The sequence below is a fragment of the Vombatus ursinus genome, unplaced genomic scaffold (assembly GCF_900497805.2).
Source record: "Vombatus ursinus unplaced genomic scaffold, bare-nosed wombat genome assembly UNPS02014830.1, whole genome shotgun sequence".
NCBI lineage: Eukaryota > Metazoa > Chordata > Mammalia > Diprotodontia > Vombatidae > Vombatus > Vombatus ursinus.
Window position 1 is genome coordinate 52,877,218 of NW_020954608.1, and position 17,813 is coordinate 52,895,030.

At 40.1% G+C, this 17,813-nt stretch overlaps 1 protein-coding gene across 2 annotated transcripts in view; it reads right to left on the minus strand.

Annotated features, from left to right (window-relative positions):
• Positions 1–8,370: 8,370 nt before the first annotated feature.
• Positions 8,371–17,813, minus strand: part of VWF (von Willebrand factor) — a 202,486-nt gene continuing 193,043 nt past the window's right edge. For both annotated transcript variants that reach the window (XM_027838876.1, XM_027838875.1), the window contains exons 48-52: positions 16,382–16,480; positions 14,431–14,559; positions 12,725–12,764; positions 9,299–9,396; positions 8,371–8,723 (exon numbers count right to left, since the gene is read on the minus strand). In XM_027838876.1, the coding sequence (XP_027694677.1) occupies positions 8,535–8,723; positions 9,299–9,396; positions 12,725–12,764; positions 14,431–14,559; positions 16,382–16,480 (555 nt within the window). In that variant the 3' untranslated portion in view covers positions 8,371–8,534. The remainder of the gene's footprint in view (positions 8,724–9,298; positions 9,397–12,724; positions 12,765–14,430; positions 14,560–16,381; positions 16,481–17,813) is intronic.

The window sequence follows — 17,813 nt, forward strand, 5'->3', positions numbered from 1 at the left end:
GGAACTCCCCAGATCTACTGGACTGAGGTCATACCATGAAGCGTGTGTGGGGATGGCTTTGCATCCTGGATCCTTGCTAAACTACAGACATGATGAAAAGATTCCTCATGGGTTGCCATGGTCACAATCGTTGGGAGGGTTATCAAAGAGAATTGGCCTTTGAAGCAGGAGGAGCAGACCAGTTAGTAAAGTTTAAAAGGAGTAACTGTGCTCTCTGTTGCTCTTTTCTTCTCTTTGGAGTATATCACCTAGGACTCAGGCAGCCTGTCCCTTGAACTTCCAGCAAGAAAGGAGGGGACCTCTAGCCCCTATTTTCCCCCTAGGATGGGGAGGGAAGCAAAGTCAGTGACAACATGTGCTTGAGAATGAATGTCAAGTCCTTAAGGTATCTTCTGTCAATATGTCTTTTCCTGAGCAAAATTGGTCCTAAGATGACTGTTTCTAGGCTTTCTAGCTAGCTTGGAAACTCAAGAGTTTGGGACCTCCTGGGTCCAGGAGCTATTTGCCCAGCAGGACATGAACACCACAATTTCCCAGAGGTGAGAGGATAATCAATGCCAGGAAGATACTAAGGATGAAAGAATAATAAGAAAGAGTAAACCATGCCCTAGCTTACCAAGAGATTCAGACTTATGAATTGGGCAGACAGTATAGGTCTGAAAGTGAAATATCTGTTCAACAGTCCCAGGAGTCTCCCAGGAGTCTTTGCCTCCTAGCAAACAAGAGAGGTAATGGGCTTCTCTGAGTCCTTTGAGTGTCTCCAATGTTTTCTCTGTCTGTTTGTGGGCTCCTATGAGTCCTTCGCTATAGAAAAAGAGGAGGAAGAAGTATGGGAAATATTGCAATGTAAAAACCAAAAAGTAGAAGACTGAAACATTGGAGGAGAATCCTGAACTGTGCTTGAAGATTGAAAGGTAGAAAAATATGAAGGAGAAGAAGGACAGGTAGCAATAGATAATTTCTTCCTATAGAGAATAAGTTCTTCCCACAGAAGAGGGAGTTGGACCACAGCAGTGAGGAACAGTTGATTCTATGTGGATCCAGACATGCCTTCTGATAAGCGGTTGAAAAGTAATGGTCAGAGGAAGAGAAGATGAGAAGTGGTGGTTGGTGACTTCTATAACAGTAGCAATATAAAAGTCTGCTGTCTTCCCAATGCATGTATCCAGGACATGACAGAGATTCCCCCAAGAATTTGCCAAGAACTCATGATTGCTACCTATTTCTGATGATCCCTGTAGAGGTAAATGATTCTCCTGAAAGGAACCTAGAAAGAATTGCTGAAAACAGTGAAATCTTAGACAAGAAATTAATGAACCTACCGACAAGAGTGTTTGATTTCATCACTGCTACCAATCAAAATTCAGAAGAGAAAGGTAAGTCTGGGAAGTGACCATTGGTTAAAAAGATGGTGTCTGAGAATGGGATTTGGAATTCTAGAACGTGAAATAATATGTAGGAACAGAGACTTTTGGCCAGGGATGGAGGGCATCTAAAGTAACAAGGGTTGTTTCAATTCACTTTACCTTGAATCTTGCCAATATAACCAAAAGAGCTTTTATAATAGAGAAATATGGACCAAGTTGGATACCATAAAAGAGTAGCTATGATGTTAAAACAATAAAAACAATAGAGATGACCAGAATCATAGGAAATCAACTGAGAAAGGAGCCCCACGATAAAGCCCATCACCTTATATGTCTGCACACAAAAGCACAAAGTATGACTAACAAACAAGACTGAAATTCCGACTAACACAAAAAAAAAGTAAACTTGACTTCACAAGTATGACTGAGACTTTGTGCTATGAGAGCAATGACAATATGGCTTTGGAAAAGTATACCATATTCAAAAGGAACTGTATAGCTAAAGGGAGAGGCAAAGTAGCACTGTGTATTGAGAAGATACACTCGAAGAGAAAATGTAGGATTCAGAAGAGTGAGGCATCATGAACAGATGAAAATCAGTAGTAGATGTAACAGAAGTGATATTCTCATCAGAGTATACCATACATAATCTGCAAAGAAAGGGGAAAGGAAAGGGGTGGGAGCCATGATAGTGGAGTAGAGGCTGAACGCTCCCACCATTTCTCTCCAAACAACTATAAAATAACACCTTAAATTAAATTTTAGAGTGGCACTGCCAACAAAAGTTCATAAGGAGACATTTTTCCAGCCTGAAGTAGATCCACAGGAGAAGTCTACAACACTGAGTTGGGCACAGGCTGGAGAATACCAACACAGCAGGAGGACCAACAGTGGGCCTTGGAGGGGCAATGACAGCATCTTTGAAAGCTCTTAGCAGGGGCAGCTAGGTGGCACAGTGAATAGAGAACCAGCCCTGGAGTCAGGAGGAAGTGAGTTCAAATCTGGCCTCAGACACTTGACACTCACTAGCCATGTGACCCTGGGCAAGTCACTTAAACCCAATTTCCTCGCAAAAAAATAAAAATAAAAATAAAGAAAGCTCTCAGCAAAGAGATAGTAAGAGGGCTGGACAATAAGTCAGAAAGAGATTATAGGGAACCCTTTGCTGACACTGGGTACAGTTGGCACTGATTAGCAACTCTATTGCCTATACACAATTCTGGGTCACAGTTCCAGGGCAGAGAGGTGTGATGGTGGTCCCATCACCAGGGAGCAGGGGCCTAGTCTCAGTTCCAAGGCAAACAGGACCATTAGCCCTTGTGGCAGCAGGGGATCAGGATGCTGGCCAGGAGGGCAGTAATTATACCTCTCCCAGGATCACATTACTTTGGAAACATCAAAAACTTACAGACTCCTAGAACTAGCTCTGAAAACAATAGCACAAAAAAGCCTGATGCTTGATGCAGTGCCTCCCTACTCCCAGATGAGCAGAACCCAACTTTAACATAAAGTTCAAAGTCAAGAAATAGACTGGGAAAACAAGCAAACAACAAAAAAAGAACCTGACCACAAAAAGCTACTACAGTGGCAGGGAAGACCAAAATATAGACTTGGAAGACAACAACATGAAAACAACTACAAGCAAAGTCTCAAAGAAAATGCTAATTGGACACAAGCCCAACAAGAATTCCTGGAAAAGTTACAGAAAGAAATAAGAATGCTAGAGGAAAATTTGGGGAAAGAAATGAGAGCGATGCAAGAAAATTATGAAAAGATAATTAACAGCCTGGTAAAAGAGGCACAAAAAAATACTGAAGAAAATAACACCTTCAAAATAAAATTGGCCTAATGATAAAAGAAGCACAAAAATTCACTGAAAAAAAAGAACTCATTTAAAAACAGAATTAACTAAATGGAACAAGAGGTACAAAAGCTTATTGAAGGAAATAATTCCTTAAAAATTAGAATTGGGCAACTGGAAGATAATGATTCCATGAGACTTCAGGAAATAATAAAACAAAGTCAAGCAAATGAAAAAATAGAAGAGAATGTGAAATACCTCATTGGAAAAAAAAACTGATCCAACCAATCTGGAGAGTTATCAGGAACTATGCCCAAAAGTTTACAAAACTGTGAATACCCTTTGAAAATCACTACTACTAGTTCTATACCCCAAAGAGATCAAATGAAAAAAGAACAGAACCTATAGGTACAAAAATATTTATACCAGCTCTTTTTGTGGTGGCAACAAATTAGAAAATGAGGGGATGCTCATCAATTGAGGAATGGGTGAACAAATTGTGGCATATGATTGGGATGGAGTATTATTGTGCTATAACAAATGATGGGGAAAAGGTGATTTAAAAAAAAAAACACTGCAAGACTTATATAAACTGATGTAAAGTGAAATGAGAAGAACCAGGAGATCACTGTGCACAGTAATGGTAATGTTATAATGATAATCAATTGTGAAAGACTTGGCTACTCTGATCACTACAGTAATCCAAGACAATCTAAAGGATTCATGTTGAAAAATGCTACACACCTCCAGAGAGAGAGCAGATGAATTTTGAGTGCAATTTGAAGTATAATACTCTAACCTTATTTTTTGGTGATATGGCTAATATGGAAATATGTTTTCCACAATTTCACATATATAATTGATATTATTTGCCTTCTCAGTGGGTGGAAGAGTGGTGGGAGAGAGGGAGAAAATCTGAAACTCAAAATTTAAAAAGAAAAGAATGTTAAAAATAAATAACAAATTTTTTAAAAAAAAGAAAGTGGAGACATGTAAATTCTGGAAACAGATTAGAAGCCTGACGCAGAGGTATGAAATAGCAGTGATAGGGGACCTTAATTATCTGGAAATCTGCTGGAGCACTCTCTCTCTTTGCCAAAAGCAGATCAGCTAATTATTTCCTACTTTACCTTAATGATAATTTCATCCTTCAAAAGGTGAAGGAATCAACAAAGGGAACTGGCAGTTGAAGTAGAAATTATGGAAACCTTTTAGGAAGGTGACCACACCACCTTAAAAATCTATGATAGAAAAGGACAAAAAAAATGGGCATAGGCTAAATGCACCCTAGATATTTGGTGAACAAATTTAAAAGGCTTAAGAAAAAGGATAAGTAGGATCCCTTAGATCAAATTTCTATACTGAGAATCAGCTTCAATGGAAGGGAAAGCTCTCAAGAATGAAATCACTGAAGACATAAAGAAAAAAAATCAGATGAGGAAGAAAAGGACTGAAAAAGATGCACAGAGAATTTAGATTTTTTTAAAAGACAAAAATCAAAAAAGAAAAAGCAGACATCAGAAGATGTATCAAAAAGCATGTCATAGTCTGTAAGAATAGTGTAATGAGTTCTAAAGCTCAGAATGAGCTTGGGTTGGCAAGGAAACTGAAGGAAAACAAAAAGGAGTGTTTTTTAAAGTATTGTAGAGAAAAGAGGAAAATCAAAGAAAATTTGCTGCTCAGTATAGATGGGATGATGACAATGGATGAAACAAAGAAGACTGAGCTGATGGATTCTTACTTTGCTTCAATTTTCTCTGCCAAAAAGAATAATCTTTGTACTTGGAAAGTTCAGAACCACAATGATTAATTGGAAATTGAAACTCAAGATGTTTAGGTAGATAGCAAAAGAACACTGAGCTGCCCTGGATGAGTCCAAGTTACTAGGCCCAGATGAACTCCACTCCAAAGTACTGGAAGACGTGCCAGATAGGACTGCTGAGCCACAATCAATGATTTTGGATCAAAAATCATGGAGAACAGAAGATCTACAGGACTAGAAAAGGGCAATCTTCCAAAAAAGAGAAAAGAGTACATTATAGGCCTGTGAGCTTGACTTCAATTCATGGAGAAATTCTAAAACGTCTAGTTAAAACGATATTTGATGAACACATAAAAATGAAAGTGTTGAGCAGGAAGAGCCTGAGTGGTTTCATCAAGAACAAAATCCCAGACCAACCTTACATCCTTTTTTGACAGGGTTATACTCATTAGACTGATCAGGGGAACGTAACAGAGTTTGCCTTAGTTTCTACAAAACAACAGACAAAGTCTTTCCTGCTATTCTTGTCAATAAGACGGAGGCATATGAACTAGAAAATAAAATGGGTGGACCCAGAACTGGTTGACTGACTAGATCCAAAGAGCAATCATTAATGGGTTAATGTCAACTTGTAAAAAGGTATCTTGAGTAGGGCTTCCAGGGTTATATTCTTGGCCCTATGCTTCAATAAAAAAATCATAAATGTGCATATTTATTAAATTTGGATATGACACAAAGTTCAAAGAGACAGGTAATAGTTGGATGAGAATATCAGTATCCAAAAATATCTGGAAAAGCTAGAACACTGGGTCACATGAAATGAGACAAAATTTAATAAAGATAAATGTAAACAATGGGTGATAAGGAAAGTGAAAGATAAAGGTTAATGTGAGAGTGTTAGTCCCCCCAAGTTACCCCCAAGTAGGGGTGAATGTTTATATTGGGTTTAAATGTTTATCTGGGTTCAAAAAATCCACTTCAGGAGTATAAGATGGGGGAAGTATAACTATACAGAAGCTCATATGAATAAGTCAGAGGTTTTAGTGGAAGTCAAACTCATGTTAATATGAATTCAAAGAACTCAGAATGGAGAAGAGGTTTGAGCTGCTGAGGGACATGATTATTGTTGCTTAATCATTTTCCAGTTGTGTCTGACTCTTTGTGACCCCTTTCGGGGTTTTCTTGGCAAAGATACTAGAGTGGTTTGCTATTTCCTGGGTTTGCTTTGTTTTGGTTTGGTTTTTTGTTTGTTTTTGGTTTTGGTTTTTTTTTTTTTTTTTTTTTGGTGAGGCATTTGGGGTTAAGAGATTTGCCCAGAGTCACACAGCTAGTGAGTGTTATGTGTCTGAGGCCGTATTTGAATTCGGGTCCTCCTGACTCCAGGACCAGTACTGTATCCACTGCACCACCTAGCTGTCCTTTCCATTTCCTTCTCTAGCTCCTTTTACAGATGAGGAAACTGAGGCAAACAGAGTTAAATGACAAGGTCACACAGCTAGTAAGGATCTGAGGCTGGATTTGAACTCAGGAAGTGGAATCTTCCTGTCTCCATGCCCCACTCTTTATCTACTGAGCTACCTAGCTGCTCCTAGGAGCATGACAGCTATCATTAAATATTTGAAGGGTTGTCAAGTGGGAAAGGATTAGACTAATTGGATAGAGTGGTGGCCAGGAGTCAAGCAGACTCATCTTCCTGAATTCAAATCCTGCCTCAGAAACTTACACCTATATGTGACCTTGGGAAAGTCATCTAACCTCTATTAGCCTCAGTTTCTTCACCTGTAAAAATGGGGATAATAATACTTATCTCCCAGAATTGTTGTGAAGATCAAATACCATATTTGTAAAGCACTTAGCACAGTGCCTGGTATGTAGTAAACATTAGCTATTATCATTACTGTTGTTGTTATTTCTTAGTCTTATTATTTCAGCTTGGCTTCAGAGGAACAAGTACCCCCAAATGCAAGTTACCACAGAGGCAAATACCTGAATACCATTAGGTTTTACCTTTTGCTACCAATACAAACAAGAAACATTAATATTTATATTAATATTTATAATAATATTAATATTTAACCTAACCTCATTGCTATGTGGTAGTGTTTTACTACTATTTATTTATTTACTATTATTTACTACTATTGCTATGTGTAAAAGTGTCTTTACTTCTGTTAGGAGCTGGGGGTGAGTTGCCAGAAACTCCTAACAAGAGAAAAAGAGATTGGGGAGACACTGAAAAGTGTCTGACCTGGTCATGAACACATAGGTGTATAGAGCTATTCCTTTCTTCTTTTTTTGCCCTGAAGAGTCACTGCCTGTCAGTCACTAGGGACATAAGGAGCAGAAAAACACACCCCAGCTAACCTGAAGGATTGTCACTTGCCGCATGAGTCATCAGAAGCAGGATTTGAGCGTGGTATTCTGAGTTACTGGTGGGAGCCACCTGTGCCTCTGTGCACCTGTGATCAGAACGTGGAAGCTAGATTGGACCGGCGATGGTCAATTGACAACTCATGGGGTGAAGACAAAAGTGAGAGAGTGTAGGAGGTATGGTGGCGCTGTCTGCCTGTTCTCCATACTGCCCTTGCCTTGCTTTTCCTGGCCTAGTCCATGACCCGGAGCCATAAGCCCAGAGTCAAGCACCCCTGGGTTTACAGTCCCAACCCTGAGGTAGGGTCCAAGACAAGCAGCGTCTTCCCTTGATCTTTCTCATGATTCATGGAGGCAGAGTGCTTTGAGACTGTTCCTCAAGTAACCTGGAAAAAAAGAACCGGGAGGGCAAACAGGAGAAAGTTTCTAGGTGAGGTTGGATGGAGGCTTCCATGTAGATGCCAATGTTAAAAAAGTTTCCATGTATTTTTTCCTATGTCTAATAAGTCACACGGCCACAGTGAACCGAGTGATTGTATCCTACGAGCACGTGTGAGGAGGGAGTACCTAACAGAGAAGGAAAAACCCAGATGTGGCGTAAAAGCAGAGCCATAGATTTTCCAATAATTCTTCACCCTAATTTATTATCTTCAAATCCAGATTCAGATTCTAACCGCTGGATTTTAAATCTTGCTTTACCCCCAACCTACCCCAGCACCCAGAGCTATGCAGTTTGTCAGGATAACTACACAAAACAGAGAGACTTGGACGAAATCATGTGGCTGGTACCTTAAGTATAGCCCTACTACTTGTCGAACATATTATACTCTCTCGCTGAGTAATCAGTGTAATACCTTGCCATATTCCTATAGGCTTAAAGAAGGCAGCATATGAACAAATATGGGTTTCTTTTGCTACTGCATAACCTCATGAGCCACACATGTACCCACAAAGTGCACATACAACTATAGACATGTCATGGTTCAGGTTTTGTTTCCTTGTCCATTTCCCCAACTCAAATGCTTCCCCAGTCAAAGCAATCCCCCAATGTAACAAAAAAGTCATTGAACTCTTTGCAAAACAAGGTATGTGATTTTATTGTGGGGCTATGGGGAAAAGGGGACCACTGTACAGAAAAGCTGAGAAGCAGTCCCAAGGAGGTAAAGAGAAACCAAAGTCTTGGTTTCTCCAGCAGCAAGCAAATGCAGGTCCCCTCCTCCACTGCTGGAGAGCTTCATGTGGAGCATTTCCGGGGGGAACATTGACACTTCAAGGCATTGAGAACATCATGGTATATCACAGAGCCATTGGTGCACTCTAGGGGAACCCTCACAGGCTCTGTCTGAGTTGGGGAGCAGCATGAGCACTGGTCTTGTACATTCTGGAAATCAAAGGAGTAGATGGCCTTGCTGGGACATTTACCCTAAAATAAGGAATATTTAAAATAAGAAACAAGACGGGGTCAGGATGATGATTATAGCATCCACAGACAGGATGGGTTATGTGGCCCATCCTCTTGCTTTCAAGTAAAACAATACCTTTCCCAGGAAAATAGAAGACATCTATCCTATTTCTAAAGATCTCTGGGGAAAGGCCACAACCCTGTTCATCCACCCATTTCCATGTTTAATAGGTCTGACCATATGCCTCACTTAAATCACTCTTAGGGCAATATTAACCTTGTTTTATCTTCAAGGGACATGGAGAAGGGTGTGCCCCCACCCTCCTTCCATTATTTTCAAGGCAGTTATGAAGCCTTCATTCTACCCTTTCTCAGGGACCCAAATAATCCTATTTCCTTATTTTTTTCCTTCATTGGCCTCATCTGCCCAGCTTCTCATGTCCATTTTCCACATCCTTCAAGAATTGTAGGCCTTGTTCTCAACAGCAGTGGTCAAATGAGGACATTCTCTCCCTACTCCCATCCTCACCCCCATGATGGGATGGGGGATTCCAGTTGGGTCTCTGAACATTACAGCCCCCACACCCTTGCTTTACCTCACAATAGTGGATATTGACTTCCACCTTCGACCTGCAGGTTCCAATCTCCACATACTGTAATCTAGCAGTGATATCTTTGCATTCACGCTCGATGCCTAGAGGACAGAGACAGAGATAGAAAGTTAAATCCTCGGCAATACGCCAGGCTGCTTCTGAGGAGCTTTGTATACTCTTCATTTACAATCTCCTTCACTGGAATGGGCCAACTAAATGTCTCTCATCACATGAATGGATGGATGAATGAATGAATAGACATTTATTAAACACTTACTGTGTGCAGAGCACTGTGCTAAGTTCTGGGGATACAAATAGAAAAGCTAAACAATCTTCTAATCAGGGAAGACAACACATACAGGAGATTTCAACTATGTCAGAGGTCCTTAGGGACAAAGTAAAAGGTAGTGAATCTTCAAGTCCATTGATAAAAGTGTATTCCTTTCCAATGTGAAACCCTGGCAGTGCTGAGGACTTCAGTGCTGAGAACTTTCTTCCCCAGGTCTGAAGAGACAGGGCCTGCATTGCCAGGTCACATCCCCACAAGGGTTGTTCCCCTGATGATGACTATCTGAGCCAGGCTTAGAAGATCCTTTAAGCCAAGGTCAAGTCTTGTTGTCTCGTCATTTTCAGTTGTGTCTGACTGTTTGTGACCCCTTTTGGGTTTTTTTCTTGACAAAGATGCTGGAACAGTTAGCCATTTTCTTCTCCAGCTCATTTTACAGAAGAGGAAACTGAGGCAAACAGGGTTAGATAACTTGCCCAGGGTCACACAGCCAGTAAGTGTCTGAGGCTAGATTTGAACTCAGGTCTTCCTGACTCCAGGTCCTACACCTTATCCAGTGAATATCTAGATGCCCTGGGCAAAGAGAGGACAAGTAAATTTTCTTCCTTTCTTTCTTAGGGAAAGGGGGGTTAGTCTTTGTTTTCTGCAATCGTAGACTATAATAACCCTAATGACTAAGTCCTTCCTTTCCCATCACACTTTCAGTTGCATCCAGAAGCTGGTAGGCAAGAGATATAAATGAGAAATCCAACCTACCCATAACTGAGCTTGGACTCTACCCCTGGGATCGTAGACTCTTAAAGGCAAGCTTTGGTTTATCCTGTCCAGAAACAAGTCACTTCCCAGCCTTTGCCAAATCAGGGCGCCCACCTCCCCTCTCCAATTCCAGCTCACCTTTATGCATTGTCTTTTCTCCTGTTTGAATGTAAGCTCCTTGGGCACAGAAACGGTATTGACTGGCTTGTTTTTACATCCACAGGCTTTACAACAATGTCTGAGATTAGTAGGCATTTGATCAATGCTTTTTCATTCATTTGTTCATTTTAAATCATTTATTCAATCAATACACATTATTTATTTATTAAGTGGGTACTATATTAAGTCGGTGCTAGATTCTGAGGATATAAATGTAAAAGTATGGACTTTATATTCTACTATATTCAGGGTCTCTGAAGTAATTTAATTTTGTAAACATTTGTTAAATGCCTTCTCTGTTCCCAGCCCTGCGCTAGGCAACATGGCATACAAGAGTTCCTAAGGAACCCTCGGAGCTTTCCAGGGTTGGTGGTCTGCCTTTTCTTATGTCTGTGACAGTTATAGCCAACTATGACATTCTACTTGCCTTTGGAAAATTCAGGATTTCATACCTAATCATGACATATTCACCTAAGAATCTAAGAACTTGAAATTTAATAGACATAAATGTCTCTAGTAGATATAAAATGTCTCACCCTTGGTTTCAACAAAATCAGAAAATCAAAAATTCAAAAATTCATTCTGTACAGAAGTATAGAATGAAGGAGACATAATTAAATATTTGGTCATGCAAAAAATATGAGGGGCAGTGTTTAGTGGACTATAAGTTAAGTGAGTCAAGTGTGTGCTATGGTTGCCCCCAAATAGCTATTACGAGCTGACCTTACAGGTCATCTGGTTCAAAACCCTCATTTTTCATATGAAGAAAGTGAGGCCCAGTGAGATTAAGTAAGTTGTCTAAGGTCACATAGGTAGTGTCAGAGGTGATATTTGAACCTCGTTTCTCTGACTACTACTCTAGAGCTCTTTCCATAGTGCCATCCTACAAGACTCTGAAGAAGGTGATGCAGAAAATCTAGGTTTACATTCAGAGCAATATAATTATCTCTTGTTTTCTGTGGCTATGGTCTCCCATGTTTTTTTTTTCTTTTAGATTTGATCATAAAATAGCATAAACACAAAACTCAATATAAGTCTCTTGTTTTCGTTGTAAATAATTTCCCCTTTTAACTAAATAAATTATAGGGCTCATCCTTGGAGATTCAAAGGTCTTTTATGGTTTACTGACTTCCTTTTCTTAATGTGAATTCAGATAGGAGGTGGGAAGGAGGGAGGGAAATAATAGTTTTAAGAATTTACTTCCCCAACGTGGTGTTTGGTTACAGCACTCACTGGGACTGTCCCTGAGTTTGCCATCTTTAATTTATAATATTAATTCAGAATCATATGACTCTTCATAATTTACAAAGCACTTTCATGCTTATTTGATCCTTTTAATAACCCTGAGAAGTAGACAGAGCAGATTACTGTCCCCATTTTGCAGATGAGGAAACTAGGGGTCAGAAAAGTTAAGTAACTTGCCCAAGGTCACAAAGCCAATAATCAGCAGCGCTAAAACCTATTTCTAAAGCTGCTATGAGATACTGAGAATCAGTTTAAACACAATAGCCTCCCATTCAGTGAGTAGGCAGTACCAATGGAGAGAAAAGTAATTAACCAAAGCTATAGGACTCATGGGCAGCTAGGTGGCACCACAGTGCACAGAGCACTGGGCCTGGAGTGAGGAAGACTCAACTTCATGAGTTCAAATCCAACCTCAGACACTTACTAGCTGTGTGATCCTGGGCAAGTCGCTTAACCTTGTTTGCCTCGGTTTCCTCATCTGTAAAATGAGCTGGAGGAGGAAAAAGCAAACCACTCCAGAATCTTTGCCAAGAAAACTCCAAAAGGGGTCATGAAAAGTCAGACACAACTGAACAACAGCAAAAACACAATAATGAGTAAATGCATGATATAAATAAATGCTATGAGAGTAGAAGGGAGCAAGTGACATCAGGAAAGGCTTCTTGGAAAAGGTGGGATCTGATCTAGAAAAATCGGGTTTCACTAGAAACATGAAAGATGGGATTGAAAGAACACCGGCTTTGGAGTCAGGATCCAGGTTCAAATTCAAGTCCTTCCATTTATGACTTCATGTGACCTTCATGTGAACGTGAGGGAGTGACTGACCTTTTCATCTGTAATTGACCTGTAAGTTACCTTTAAGGTCCTTCTAGGTCTAAATCCATGATTTTGTGAACACCTATTTCAAACGAGCAACCCCTCCCCTGCTCTGCTTCATTTTGAAATGTTTTGAAAACTATGGCATTGGGAATAGTCATACTCACATGTATCACAGCAGGTGTCTTGAATTTTCACAACTTTACCCTGGAAAGATAGTACAAGGCACAGAGAGCACATGTCATCCAAATAACCAACTGAAGTTTAAAAAGAATTTTATTTGTACAAGAACACAATAGCAGAGATCCATAGACCCGGTCATTTTCTCTGTGATCACTCTTCTGAATCCTTTTTCATCAACAAGAGTGAGGGACATAGATAACCTCATAGGATTTGGTTTCGCCAATCTGGATTGTCCTGATTTCACTTTGACCATCAAGATAATTATTCCTAACACAGACTAAAACATTTTTAGCCATCACCTCCCAACTTAAGGAGCATGGACAGAGCATCCCTCAGAGAAGCTTTTTACATTGGTAAACATGCATACACATACATATGAATAAAGTCTTAGTTATTTATAATAACAATAATCTCACATTTATGTATTACTCCAAGCCTTACAAGGTTTTTCCCTTATAGCTGCCATATGGCTCTCACCCAAAGTAATTATGATAGTATAAAAATAACTCACATTTGTTACTGTATATATGTGAATATTATATACCCTCACATTTGTATATTATATGTTACTTTCAGGTTTACAAAAATCCTTTCCTCACAACCCCCTAAAGTAGGCAGTGAAAATGTTATTGTCAGTTTTATATATCATAGGATCATAGATTCAGAGTTGAAAAAGGGAACTAAGACACCATTATTTAGTCCCCTGCCTTATTTTTTAATAGACAGGTAACTTGAGGTCCAGAGAAATTAGTGACTTGCTCAGGGTCACACAGTTTTTAAGGGTTAGAGCAGGGATTCCTTGTCCAATAATCTTTCCATTACACCCTGAAACTCTTAGAAGGATTGAGATGAGTTGCCCAGGCCCAGGTAGTTAATAAGTGTTAGAACCAGGATTCAAACCTCTAAGTAAGCCCACTGATCCTTCCACTATTGTATGCTACTTAAAAGGGGCAGGGTTTGTCCCCCAAATAGCCTTAATGCCACACATTTGTTCCTTATAAAATTAGGCCATTGGCACTTCTAGGAAATCCCACCTGAGCTGTGTTGACTATGGTTCAAAAGATGGGGCAGGAATGTCCAGGGATGATTTTCTTAAATAGAACACATTTCACCAATTGTCTGTGTTGAGTGCAAAGCCAACTTTGTTTAATTTTGTGTTGTTAAACACAAGTCAAGTAATTTCTCTGGACCTCAGGTTACCTATCTGCTAAAAAGATAAGGCAGTGTGGACTAAATAATGGTGTCTTAGTTCCTTTTTCCAACTCTGAATCTATGATCCTATGGTATATAAAATGACAATAACATTTTCACTGCCTATGCATACCCAGAAGATATTGTTGTTATTAGTATTATTAGGAAAGGCTCATCGCCAGTTTGGCCGCATGGTCATGAATTTTTTGGCCATAACAACTCTTAAAGACCATCTACTGAGTTACAGAGAGACTATACTCTATGATCATGGAGAGAGTATGTCCACCAAAGTAATGTCAGATCCCTGAAATATTATTTTTATTATTATCTATATCAACATGTATCAATTCTTCAAAAAGCATTTGTTAAGTGCCCACTATGCACCATACTCTGCACTAGGTGCTGGGGAAACAAAGCAGGAAACAAAATAATTTCTGCCCTCAAGCAGCTTACATTCTATATGTCAAAGACAGAACACCTATTCTGAGTTATTCCTTACCCCATCAGCCAAACACTTCTGTAGGTTGAAGGGTGGGCACCCAGTGACTCTCCATTCCCAAATGAACTCTCCTTTCTCACTGATTCTGCAGTAATGACTATCACAGCCATCCTGGATAGTCTCATTGGCCTGAAAAAGAGTGAGGGGAAGTGAGTAGAGGGAAAATGTAAGGATGCTCACTCGCAGGGAGAAGAAGGCAGCCCAACCCATAACCCTGGTTACAACCGTATATCGACTTCAAGAAATAAGCCAGTGGAGAAGTTTACAAAAATAATGATGTAAGTGAATGAGAATGAACCCAAGCATGGAAGCCAGCAGACCTATATTCAAGACCTATATTACTATATTCATAGTAAATTAATTTGCTATGCAAAGGGCTGTGCAAAGGTAGAGAAACATGGGAATTGTACTTCCCCACTTAACTGTGGTTAAATGCAACCTAGAGAGTGGGGTAGGTAATCAGTGATGGAGTAAAAACTAGAAAACATGCCCTTGTCACATTAGCCGGTTCTTTCTTCTGAAAGGACTGAGTTTGTTCCTTTCAGTTCAATTTTACACAGACCATCTTAGAGTAGGAAGGGACCTCAGAGATCAGGAACTCCCTCAGCAACTTCAAGAATGATCTCTATCCTCCACTTGAAGACCTCCAGAGATGGGGAACTCATTACCTTATAAGGGAGTCCATTTCACTCTTAGGTAGCCGTAATTATTGGGAAGTTTTTCCTCATATCAAGCCTAAGCTGGTCTTTTTTCACCTCCTACCCATAATTCTAGTACTGTTCTTCAGGGTTAAGCAGCACAAGTTTGATATCTCTCTTCTGCATTACACCCCCTCAGATACTTGAAGATTCTTATTATTGGGTTACTTATTCAACTTTTCTTTTGTGTTTGGTTTTGGGAGGCAATCAGAGTTAAGTGACTTTCCCAGGGTCACACAGCTAGTAAGTGTCAAATGTCTGAGGTCAGATTTGAACTCAGGTCCTCCTGACTCCAGTGCCAGTGCCCTACCCACTGTGCCACCTACCCGCCCTTTCAACTTTCCTTAGAGAGCATTTTTAGTGAAAGAAGAGAAAGAGCTTAGAGAAAGCAATAAGTATTAACTTGGAGGTGTACTGGTAAATGTTTGAAAACCAGCTCTTCAAGGGAAAATGTACACACAATATACTTTGAAGCTTAATCTTCATTATTAACATTTCTTCTATCACTTCCTTACCTCTGCACAATCAACAAAGAAAGAAATCAAGCTCTGATTTGTAGTGCTTGCCCATTTCCAAGGTGTAAATGCTCACACTGAAAATTTAACAATTGGTTCTCATGAACATCCCTGATTGTACTTTACTCTGCCATCATCAGCCTTTATCTGAAGTGTTATGTTTAATTTGGGGAGCCACAGTTTAAGAAGGACATTGATAAGTTGGAGTGCGTCTAAGACGATGAACTGAGATGATGAAGGGCCTTGAGACCACGTCATATGAGAATGAGTTGAAGAAACTGGGCATGTTGACCCTGGAGAAGAGAATGTTTGGGTGTTGGCTGGAAGGGATGGGGGGAGAAAGAAAGAAAGATGGCAGCTGTGTTCCATTTTACACCTAGAGGGCAGAACCAGAAGGAATGGGCAGAAATTGCTGAGAAAAATTTTAAACTCAATGCCAAGAAGAACTTCTACTAATTAGAGCTGACCAATAGTGGAATGGTCCAACTAGAGGGGTGATAGATCCCCTCTCCCTGGAGGTCTTCAAGAAGAGGCTGGACAGCCATTTGTTGAATATGCTATAGTGGGAATGCCTTTATTTATCGATTGGGCTAGATGGCTGAGATGCCTTCCAACTTTCAAATTCTGTGATTCTTTTATTGAACTAAGTCCTGTTCGACTATCTGAAAAAAGAAGGGCCCCAAAAGAGAAACTAGATGAAGATATGACACAGAATTCCCACGTTTAGTCTGCACTTACCTTTAGAGTCATGATTGTTCCTCTTCTCAGCTGGATGGCACAGGCAACGGGCAGACACCTCCCACAGCAAGAGCCCTCTACTTTCTCCTCCCTGTAACCCTGCACACAAGAGTAGGGCAGCTACAGTCATCCTCCTTTAAATATCCCAAGAATAGAGTTGCTCCTACTGGACTGGAAGGTCTCTGGAGCAAGAATTGTGTCTTGTTGGTTCTGTCACCCTGGGTATATCACTCTACCTCGCAATGCTCTAGGTCATTATCTTAAGACTCTGAGTTACAGTGAAAGCGCTAACCTTGCATAGGTAGAGGAAGTTTCTTCATCCAGGATTTCCCTGTACCAATGGAGTCACAAGTTCTATCCCCATTCCTATTCCTCTCTCCCCCTAGATCCAAGCCATCCATCAGCCCACTACCTCTTGATATGGGAAACACTACTACTAGGAAGGGTATGATAAAAAAAGAGTGTGATAGATGCATTCATGATCCTATGACTCCCCAAACCACAATCCTAGATGTTATTTCCCCCTATAAGAATGTAAGCTCCCTGAGGGCAAAGACTGTCTCACTGTTGTATTTGCATCCCCAAAACCCAGAATGGTGCCTGTCACATAGCAGGGACTTCATAGTTTCTTCATTAATTGATTTATTCACAGTAGTGAGCACATAGCAGGAATTGTGTTGAATGCCAACTGAATGAATGAATGAATGAGTCTCAGTCATAAGCAGGCTGGCAACATGGAAGGAATGCAAAGTGTTCCAAAAGAACCTCAGAACACAAGAAGAGCCTGCTAGAGAGTGAAATAAACCCAAACTATTTGGTAAAGGGATGATGGCCCCCCAAATGTTTAACTGAACCCCAAGCCAGGGTAAAACACTGATGAGGCCTTGTACAAATACAAATCCAGTCATAAAGGGCACATATTTTAGATTTGTGGGGGCAGGAAGGATAAGCACCAGACAGACAAAATTATGAATTTGACTAAATTTGACTTTGGCACTCCCTTTCCCCTTTTCATGCTTCTTCCCTCCTTCCACCTAGTCAGGGCCTTCCTAGTCTATTAAAATAGCCCATCTAAGGTGTTAAATGATCACAGGATCATAGATCCAAAGCTGAGAAGGTCTTATAGTTCAACCCTCTCATTTTTCTAATAAGGAAACTGAAGTTAAGTAGACTCACTTCTAAGAGCCATAACTTGAAAGTTAAGTGACTTGCCCAAGGTCACACAGGTAGGTAGCAATCATTCAAAGGTTTATTCCTCCCAAGGCATAGGTATTTCAATAAAAACCTCAAGGCCAAAAAGCCTTCAAGACTCCAGTGAATTAATCTCTAATGTAAAATTTGGGGCCACCTAATCAGGTAATAATATGGCTATACCTCTCTAGTGATCTTTGGCACGTCACTCAAACTCCCTGAGTTTCAATTCCCTCATACA